The sequence below is a fragment of the Myotis nattereri genome (assembly GCF_964212035.1).
Source record: "Myotis nattereri genome assembly, chromosome: 5".
NCBI classification, from domain to species: domain Eukaryota; kingdom Metazoa; phylum Chordata; class Mammalia; order Chiroptera; family Vespertilionidae; genus Myotis; species Myotis nattereri.
This window is the reverse complement of record NC_138080.1, coordinates 72,067,209-72,077,448: the sequence shown is the minus strand read 5'-3', so window position 1 is coordinate 72,077,448 and position 10,240 is coordinate 72,067,209. Positions and strand designations below refer to the sequence as shown.

At 56.0% G+C, this 10,240-nt stretch overlaps 1 protein-coding gene across 1 annotated transcript in view; it reads right to left on the bottom strand.

The window, feature by feature from the left end:
- Positions 1-3,597: 3,597 nt before the first annotated feature.
- COL23A1 (collagen type XXIII alpha 1 chain) overlaps positions 3,598-10,240 on the bottom strand; it is a 257,686-nt gene continuing 251,043 nt past the window's right edge. Inside the window, exons 22-29 of the mRNA XM_081093278.1 lie at positions 10,147-10,173; positions 9,119-9,181; positions 8,981-9,034; positions 8,776-8,802; positions 7,234-7,287; positions 6,882-6,968; positions 5,056-5,094; positions 3,598-4,631 (exon numbers count right to left, since the gene is read on the bottom strand). Coding sequence (XP_080949404.1) covers positions 4,629-4,631; positions 5,056-5,094; positions 6,882-6,968; positions 7,234-7,287; positions 8,776-8,802; positions 8,981-9,034; positions 9,119-9,181; positions 10,147-10,173 — 354 coding nt within the window. The 3' untranslated portion in view covers positions 3,598-4,628. The remainder of the gene's footprint in view (positions 4,632-5,055; positions 5,095-6,881; positions 6,969-7,233; positions 7,288-8,775; positions 8,803-8,980; positions 9,035-9,118; positions 9,182-10,146; positions 10,174-10,240) is intronic.

Here is a 10,240-nt window from a genome sequence, read left to right as displayed (position 1 = left end):
GTGGCCCCGCCCCTCCGCGCCGTGGCCCCGCCCCGCGGCCCCGCCCCTCCCGCTGCGGCGCCGCCCCCTCCCGAGGCCCGTTTCAGGTTGGTAAAATCTTTCGGGAACGAGCCTGGCAGACTTCCTACAGCCAAGTCATCCCGTGGAAACCGCCGCGCGGGAGCGGACGGTCCGCAGGTGCGTTCGCCGCTGCTCCCCTAGCGGGATCGGGGCCCCGGACTCAGTCACTGAGTCGCCTTCCCGGTGCATAAAGTGGGACTCCAGGCCAGTGACCGCGAGCGGTGTCCGTGCTAATGGAGTCATCAAGTGCTCAGGCAGGAGGAGCGTTGGGAGGACTCCTGATCCTCATAGTGAGCACGAGGCCAGGAAACCAGGCCCGGAACGGGAAAGGACTTTGCTCTCAGACACAGCACGTGTGCCGCGCAGGCTGGACTCCAGCGCAGGCCGGCCTGACTCCCAGCCCTGGGGGTGAGGGGTGGAAAGCTGGCAGCCCTGGGGGTGAGGGATGGAAAGCTGGCAGCCCTGGGGGTGAGGGGTGGAAAGCTGGCAGCCCTGGGGGTGAGGGATGGAAAGCTGGCAGCCCTGGGGGTGAGGGGTGGAAAGCTGGCAGCCCTGGGGTGAGGGGTGGAAAGCTGGCTTAGCAGAGAGATGTCCCCTCCTGGGGTGGGGCACTGGGACTCTGCGTGGATGAACCCTGGAACAAGGGATCACAGCCCTCTGCTTTGCTCCCTCAACGCTGATTCCTTGATTTCTTCCCCCATAAAAATGTAAAATGTTTATTAGAGCATTTATTAAAGAACATTTGGAGTTTCTTTTTCCTTTTTATTGTGGAAACATATACATAACATAAAACTTACCATTGTAACCGTTTTTAAGTGTATAATTAAGTGGCATTCAGTACGTTCACTTTGTGCAACCACACCACCATCCACCTCCAGAACTTGTCATCTTCTAAACTGGATAGAGTTTCTTACTTTTAATTGTAAAGCTGAATTGAACCTTATGTATGATTGAAAACAAAATTCCTCCCAAATTAACCAAAAATTCTTCCCACTTATAGGGGAGGGGGATTTGACCCTCAGAAAAGAAGTACAGGCCACAGGCAACAGTTCTGGGGCTCATCTTTGGCTTTGTCTTGAGCCCAAATACGAACCTGTCTTGTGCCCAGGGCAGCTCAGAGGAGGTAGGTTGGCTCAGAGCTTTTTTAGTCTCAGGGTTGAGGGCGAGAATACTGCAGCCAGTCCCAGCCCTCATCTTACTCACTCTCCAGATGTTCAGGGTCAGGTGGCAAATCAGTTGGAGGTCAAGCCAGGCCTCCCAACTGGGTCATTTCCTGGGCCAGGGGGCAGGTCATCACCAGGAAGCCACTCCTTCTGGCTCAGAAAAGCCCACTCATTTCTGCCTCTGGCTCCAGGCTAAGCACTCCTCTATCCATTATCTCATGCTCAGCCTTCTGGGGGCTATTGGAGGCCAAAAAGGGCAGGGAATGGGAGGAAATGGCTGAATCAAAATTTGAACCTAGGGCATGGTGTTTCTCAATGCAGGCAGCACTGGCATTCTCACTGAGATGATTCATCATGGGACGGGACTGTCCATGCCTTTCAGATGTTTGATATCCCTAGCCCTGCCCACTGAATCCGAGGAGTATCTTCCAGTCATTGTGACACCCAAAACTATCCCATGTAGTATCCTAGGGATCAGGAGGAGGGAGACCCTACTCCTCTCATGAGGTAGGAATTTTTGTGGTTAGTTTAGCTGCCATGGCACACAGTGGGGCTCAATAAATGTGCTTCCCTTTCTTCTGGAAGGGGGTAGTTCTTGTCAGGGAGATGTGAAACCCTTGGTCCTGGATGCTCTGCTGTGAGGCAGGGCGCTCACCCATGTCTCATGTGGGACCTTGAGCAAGTCATTTACTCTTCTCCAGCCTCTCGTCTCTACTCCAAGCTCTTGGAGCAATCTGTACCCTCTAAAATGAGAAGTTTGCAGACCTGAGGATACACTGTGAGGCCACAAGGGGGCAGCAATGGGCCATAATGACCTTGCCCTACCCAAAGGAGCAGGAAAGGGACCTCTGGTGCCTGAGGAAGGGGCCACATGTGGCTTCTAAGAGGATCTGCCCACCAATCCGCCAGCAGCATGGCGCTGCCTAGCAGACTCTGGGCCCTGACAAGCAATTTCAGAAAGACAGTCCTGGTTGTTTATCCCTAGGCTGAGGGCTACTCCTTCAGAGCCTGTTTCCCCACATGTAACATGGAAATAGTGACATGAGTCACATAGGCTCCCTCCTTCGCAAGTGGGGGGATCCATGAGGTACCTGAGTGGAGGGCGGAGTGAATTTACAAACTGTAGAGTGCAGTAGATTTGTGAGGTTATGTTGGAATGCCCAAGGACACTTGGACAGCTTGTGATGTCCATCAGTCATCACAGCCCCACTGTGTTTCTCTTCCTTTTCACACTACTGGCTTCCCCGGTGACCAAGACGACTGGCTGAGCAGTGGGCCTGCCACTTATTGCCAGCAATTGAGGGAGACAGAGGTGAGGACTTGACACATTCCTCCTCCTTAGCTGGTGTAGGGCTGGGCCTCTTCTGCTCAGTGAGGAGGCCACAGAGTAGGGGCCAGGGGGACTACTCAAACCATGGCCCTCCTTAGGCCCCAGGCCTTGGAGAAGACCTAAGATGCTGTCACGCAGGCCTTGTCTACTAGTATACCACCCCGGATGTGCTTGGTTTTGTCGTCTGTGAAATGGGCATACTTGCTGGGTCCCTCTCTCAGGGTTGTTATAAGGACAAGCTGGAATAAACGATGTAGAAATGCTTTGCAAGACTATGGCCTTTGCTTGGTCTTGGAATGGGTAAGGGGAGAGAGAACTCAGACTCTTGGGAGCTGCCAGGTGCCTGCCCTGCCCTGGGTTCTTGTATCCCATGCAGTTGGTCCTCATTAACCACCGTCAGAGTGTAGGCATCACTGTCCCTTCTTGTAGATGAGGTGGCAGGTTGGATTTTCTAAGAGGGCTGCAACAAGAGCTACCTCACATTTCCTCCTTAAAATAGGAATGTTGACACTTTTCCCTTGAAAACTTTACCACTGATTGTGGCAGGAAGTGACACCATATGACTTCTGAGGCTTGGCCATAAAAGGTGACACAGCTTCCACCTGGTTCACCATGGAACACTCCTCCTGGAATTCAGCATGAGGAGCCAGACCACGGGGGATCGGTGTTCTGCCATCTGACCTCCCAGCTGACAGCCATCAACCACCAGGTGTGGGAGAGCTTGAGCCACAACCACCCCGCTGAGCCCATTAACCCCAGAACTGAGAGACAGGAATATAAAGGATCATTGTTTTAAGGCAACAAGTTTTGGGATGACTTTCCATGTAGCAGTCACTGGTCACTGGCTCAGGGATGTGACTGTCCAGAAGGCTCGGCTGGTACGTGGCAGGACTAGGCCTGTGTCTGTGTCTTCCAAACTTAACCCCATGACCCTGAGCTACTCCCTCTGGTTTCTGGGGTGGGTTTCTCTGGTTTCTTTGCAATGGCCAGGCTGAAACCTTAGCCAGAGGTGCCCGAGGGGCAGTCTGCAAGGACAGGCTCAACCAGACACAAATTCATGGTTTATTACACACAGCAATACCTATCTACACAGAGAGGGGAGGCAAGTCGCTGGGCCAGAGCTGATGGCTGGGACCTTTGTCACAGGTGGGGAAGCCTTTCCTTGGAGCGCGAGGCTCAGGTCGCAGGCCCCCTGCTCGGGCCAGCTGGGAACCACACCGGGATTCTCTTCATCTGTACAGTTCACCCGGAAGACCACTTTCGGCTAGCGGACCAGAGTGCTCCTGGGTGGGAGACTGGGGCCAGTGAGACCCAAGCTCTGAGCTAGAGGCCCATCTCCTCCGGCGGCAAAGTCTCATCATACCCCTGTTCTGGGGTGGGGGGGACAGACAGGAAGCAGCAGTCACTCCAGCATGGGCCTTGCCATCCTCCACACTTGGTCACCATGGGGCTCCCTGCAGTTGGGTCCATGTGGTGGTGATCACAGTGCTTGGCCTGTACTCCTGGCCAGAGGACATGTGTTCTCAAACAGGCTGGCTTCCCGAGGCTAATGAACTGGGTGAGAGCTAGACCTGCCTGGGGTGCTTTCTACAGCTCCCAGGACCCAGCTGCAAGTGCTGGGTGGGAGGCTTGTCCTTCCTGGTGAACCCAGGGTCCGGGAGGGTGAGCAGCTGGCTCTGGCTGAAGAGGCTGGAGCAGCTGCAGGGCCGTCCATCCCCAGGTGCCCCCCCGGGGGCTCTGGAGCTTCAGGGGACAGGCTCTTGTAGGGCAGCTGGGCAGCCAGACGCTCTGCTAATCAGGTGACTGAAGGCCCAACCCGGCATCTTTGCAACTTCGTCTGAGCCAGGCACCAAATCCTACGGTGGCCCCTCAAGTACACAATTCCCTGATTGGTCTGTCCACGTTCCTGCCAGCTTCACATGCTGATTGTTCTGGGGCTGGGCCGGGCACATGCTCAAAGGTTAAAGGCCACAGGCAGTGCATCCCATGAAAAAAAATCAATATATTACTGTTTTGTTTTTACAAAAATTAAAAATGTCCACATGGATCTGTACAGGCAGTGAGCTGGGTTCTGATCACTGGAAAAGGAGAGAAAGACTGAGGTGAGGAGGGGCCATGAGGCCCCTGGGACCCTCCCAGGTCTGGACCTCATCCATCCTGCCCATTTCCCCAGGAACAGGCAGGCCCCCCTCCCCTAGTCCCGGGCTCCTGGCTTCTACCCCTCTCGGGGGCAGCCTGGACCAAGTCCCACAGGGCGCTGACGGCTTTGCACTGGCTGGGCCAGATGCTGAGTGAGCCCCATGCAGCCAAGGGTGGGCTGTGCATAATCACCCAGGATTATGGCCCCAAGCCTCAGGTCACATGACGGGAGAGTCAAAACTAGGCTTGTGACAGGTAAACCTGGCTATTCAGTCACTGTAGGGAGCCGCAGAGGCCCACCTCCAGGCCCTTCTTGTCTCCCAACTCCTCCCTGCTAGTCCCGGAGATTTCCCTACAAGGTACCTTATGCCAGCAGCCAGGCACGGGCAGCCCGTCAGTGCCCTGGAAAGGAAGAAGGTTTCAGTGATGGGGGCAAGGGCTGGTCAGCTCTCCACCCTGGCACACTCTTGCCCTGGGTGAAGGGATGACAGCCCAGGGAGCTGCCATGTGAGGTTGCCGGAGCCCATTGAAACAGGACCCGAATGCCTGCCCGGTCCATCCAGGCGACCCAGGCACGGGTCAGACCACTCCTCACTGCACTTGTCCTGAGTGCATCCCCTGGGGCTTTGTTGGGACACCTGTGCCGAGGGCAGAACCGGGAGGACCCTGGAGTACTGGGCTCATGCTGTACATCTGCTGATAATGGGGGGGGGAAGGGGAGGCGCGACCTAATGGCCATGACCTGGTGGCCATGACAGTGGCTTTAGACCCTCACCCCGAGGGCCTGAGAGTTTTCAGGAGTTGAGGAGGATATGGACAGTTCAGGAAGTGGGATCCCCCTCTGTGTGGCCCATCCTGGTCTCTGTGTCTGGATCTGAGCCGCGGGGTCAGGAGGAGGCCAGCAGGGTGAAACCTGGGCAGGGGGTTGTCTGGAAGCACCAGCCATTACTGCTCAGCAATCAGACACAAGTGGGGGGTCGTGGGAGATGGTCCTTAAGCGGCCTGGAAGATGGGGAACTGGAGAGGGACAAAGGCTGATCCTCTAGTCCCTGGGGGACCCTTGGGCAAAGACACTTCACTCTGTCCAAGGCACACTGACGTGCATCAGCAGGGGCGCAGGCTGGGGCCTGAGGGTGGTGGGGAGGAGGCAGGCAGGATGGGGAAGGGGGGCAGATGCCAGCACAGCACAGCACACAGCAGGCCAGACCATGTACCGCAGGGCAGGGCCCGCTGCCCCTCGCCAGGCCCTTCGAGCCCGGCGCCCCTCGCTTGCCTCCGCATTTAGGATTTTCCTGTTTCAAAGACAAAGACTTCATGACTTGGAAGGAAGTCTCGGCCCAGGGGCTAGATCTGCAGGGCCACCCTGTTCCCTGCTGCCCTTGGTACTTTCTGCATGTGCTCACTGCTCAGATCTTCATGTCTTTTTCTCATGGCCTCTTCAAAGCCATCTGAGGGTGGGATAGTCTGAGGGTGGGACAGCACCCCCACTGTACGGATGAGGAGACTGAGGAACAGGGGGCTAAGTGACTCACTCAAGGTCAGAGGACTGGGCCTCTGGGGGTCCCCGGCCCTGACCTTCCTTTGGTAGGTGGCCTCTCCCCATGCCCCTGGCAAGGGGGGCCAGGTATGAATATCTGTCCAGGTTTAGGATGGAAACTCAGCTGTTTCATTTTCCCTGTCTTTTCTGAGCTCCACTGAAATAGTCTGACATGTAACCTCTGCTGACTTCTAGAAAAAGGAAACTGAATTTCGGTTATTTTAGGCCCTGGGTCGGATGGGCCATCAGGGGCTGTGGTGACACAGCAGGAAAGGAGGAGGCTGTGGGAGCAGGGAAGGGAGGGGAGGGGCAGAGGGACAGTATGGGGCCAACCAGGCAGAAAAGCCTTCTCCTGGGTGGGACAGATACCCAGAGAGGTAAGGGCGGTCCCACCCTTCTCTATGGACAAGGAAGTGGAGTAAAGAGGGGCAGTGACGCTGGAAACAGACTCTGCCCCGCGGGGTCTCCCCTTCTATAGAGGGGATGGGTCGCAAGTTGCACCCATGGTGGGGTCAGGACTAGAGCAGGAGGGCCCTCTGGGATGGGAGTGACAGTGATGGCGGCCCTGGCAGTGGAGGCAAAGATGACATGAAGATGCTGCAGGAGGCAGCAAAGACCTGGGCTGGGGCTCCCCTCCTGCTCTGACACATACCACGGGGCATGGCTGGTCCAGTCCTGGCGGTCCTGGCTCGCCCTTCTGGCCCTTCACTCCTTTCCGGCCGGGGATGCCTCGCTCCCCCTGCACAAGAAGGGAGACGGGGGTATGGCCATGGCTGCCATGCCCAGCATGCCTCCAGCACCTCTGAGAGATGGGCCTGGGGCTGGCAGCCAACCTGCCCTGCTGCCCCCATCCCAGCCTCCACCCGCTCACCCCCCTCTCTCTGCCTGCTTCTTGCCTCCCATGTCCTATCCACCTCTTCCCTCCTCTTCACCTGCCTCCCTCCTTCTGTCCTCTTGCCCCATCTCCTCTCCAGCTGCCCCTATTTTCTCTCCGCCTACCCCACCTTCTCTCCACGTTCGCTCCGGTCGCCTTTCTCTCCTCGGGGTCCAGGGAAACCCTGACAAGGGGATTAAAGGTTAAACCTGAAAATGAGGTTTGAGGTTTTCCTCTCTTATCTGTCCCTCTCTGCCCCTCCCTCCATATTCGTGGTACCAACTGGCCCAGTCCCAACTCCTAGGCAGGCTGAGGTAGGGACATGCGTGCCTTGAGGACACCGGCACTGCTTCCTCTGAATTAGAGCCCTGTCGGAGTCTGTGGATGGAAGCCCCAGCAGTTTGCCACGTCGAACAGGTGGGTGTGGCTTTGAGTCGACACCTGAGCTCTAGGCCTCCCAGAAGGCAGCTGTGGCCATGGAGTCTTTAGCTCTACCCTGACGACCTCCCTGAGTCCAGATGTCTTCTTCTCCTGACCCTTTTCATCGATGGAACAAGCCCCGCCCAGTCAGAAACTCAGAGTTCTTCCTTTTCCTTGTCTGCAGTTGTTCCTCAATGTGACACCTCCTAAAGTCTAGGGTAGACACCATAGCCTTGCAGCCCTGTATCTGGTCACCATTTCCCTTCTAAGAGCTACTTGATTTTCCTGGGAACCCCCTCCTTTCTCATACTTCATTGATTTCACTCCTAGCTCCAGGATGGAGCATGTGATCAGGCTGGCCAATGAGGGCACTGCATTTTTCTGGCCAGGTGATATTTCAGCATTGACCCAGTTGATGAGACATTTTCTAAAAGAGAGTGAGCCCAACTGCCATGGCCCAGTGGCTGAGCATCCAATCGAACCAGGAGGTTGAGGTTCGATTCCAGGTCAGGGCATATGCCCGGGTTGTGGGCTCCATCCCCATTGGGGGCGTGCAGCAGGCAGTCTATCAGTGATCCTCTCCTGTCATTGATGTGTGTGTCTCTCTCTCCCTCTCCCTTCTTCCCTGAAATCAAGAAAATATATTAAAAAAAAGAAGAGATAAATAGTCTTTCTCCAGAATTTGGGCCTGGAGAGATGCAGGTCTGGAGCTACTGGCTCCATCTCACCATGATGCGCACACAGAGGAATCATACAAGAGACGCTGAGAGGTTGTGTTGTGTTGACACACTTGGGCCCTGGATCCATGTGCTGTACTTCTGGATTTTTCAGTTATGAGTCAGTTTAAACCAGTTTAAATTGTGTTTTCTGTCTCTTGCAACCAACAGACACTTGATCCAGTCTTGGACTAATACTTCCCCTCCTCTCCTTCCCACAATACTTCCTTAGCAGAAGCCTCATCGTTTCTCACCAGGATATTGCAACAGGCTCCTTACTGCTCTCCCCACTTCCCGGCTCCAATGTATCACCCATCCATCATCTATTCATCCATCCACCCACCCATCCAAAAAGCACCTACTCTGGGCTGTGCATTGGACTTGGCACTGGGAATGTAGGGGACACCAGGCAGCTGTAGTCCCAGCCCTGGGAAAGGGGGTTACCAAGCCAACCAGATCATGCTACCGTACGTGCAGCATGAGGGCAAAAGCTGCACACAGGAGGACCTGATCACAGTGAGTGGTGAGATACTTACATCTAGCCCTGGCTCCCCGGGTCTGCCCTGAGGAGAGACAAAGAGAAGGTGTGAGGGAGCATAGCTGCTGGAACTTTCAGCCCTGTAAGTTGTCCACAAGCCTGAACTCTGGCCCTGAAGTGCAGGGGTTGAACCCCCAGGGCCGAGTGACACCACAGTGTGCAGCCATAGGTGGGGGGGAGGGGCATTTAAAAAAGGTGGTTACCTTCTCTCCTTTGGTTCCTGGCAGCCCAATAAGGCCTAGTGGACCAGCTGGCCCCTGGATGAAAAAGTAATGAATTAAGAGGCATGATGGTTATAGGAATTAGCACCTCTAACGACAAACAAGGCTCATGACACTCACAGGCAGGCCGCTGGGGCCTCTCTCCCCTGACTCGCCCTTCTCTCCCTTTGCTCCATCCAAGCCCTGGAAGTGAAGGGGGACACAGTCAGGGAAAAGGGTCAGACAGATGGAAGGCCAGGAAATCTTTGGGCCTGTGGGGGCCCAGGTGTGCAGGGCAGAGGGACAGATTCCAGGCTCCGTCGGGTCTGGCCTGGGTTCCTTTCTGTGCAAACAATCAGAATGAGCTTCCGTGTGAGCATTTTACCTTTTCCTGAGTACTCATGGTAGGTGGTTGTGCTCACACCCATTTCACAGATGAGGAAAGAGAGGCGCAGAGGGGGCAGGGATGGACCTGCATAGCATAGCAAGCAAGTGGCAGGACTGACTACCAACTGAGGTTCTGAGCTCCATCCCTGACGGCGTCTGCCTCTCCTACACATAACCTGGGGAGGCCTTGGGAAAAAGAAGAGCCAGAAGCAGCACATCTGGCTGGCCACATGCTCGGCCCACTCAGCCCTGGGAGTCCATGACTCTGAGTCCTCAGGTTGGCCTCTGAGCTGGAAAAGCAGAGATGGGCTCCCTCAGGGGAGGGCAAACAGTGAGGCCAGCTGCCTCCCCCTCTGTGTGGCTCCTGGGGCAGGGCACACTATGGTTTTAATTTCAGGGCAGAGGACACAACATTATGTAATACACACCAAACCCAAGACTTCATGCCAAGGCTGTGGGCAGTGGAGAGACAGATGTGCATGTGGGGGGCATAAGGGGAAGCGGCAATGAGGGGGAGGTGCAGAGAAAGGGGAGAAACAGCGAGGAGGGAGAGCAGCGGACTGGGGCCCAGGCAGGAGGAGAAGGGGTAGGAACAGAGCCCCAGGTGTGGGCACGAGGGGCACCAGCCTTAGGGGACTCAGAACACTCAGGCCCTGGGAGACGCAGGGCTGGTCTGAGGCCACGCGTGGGGCCCTCCCTTGGCCCACTGGCAAGGCTTTCTGAAACTGTCCAGGCTGTGAGTCTGCAGCAGGTAGGGGGTTTCACCCACACCCCAGACTCACCTTGGGACCCTGGATTCCCTGAAGACCCTGGAGGAGGAGGAGAGAGCAGATCAGGGCCAGGGCCCTCTTGCAGTGGCCACGAAGGCTTGCAGGC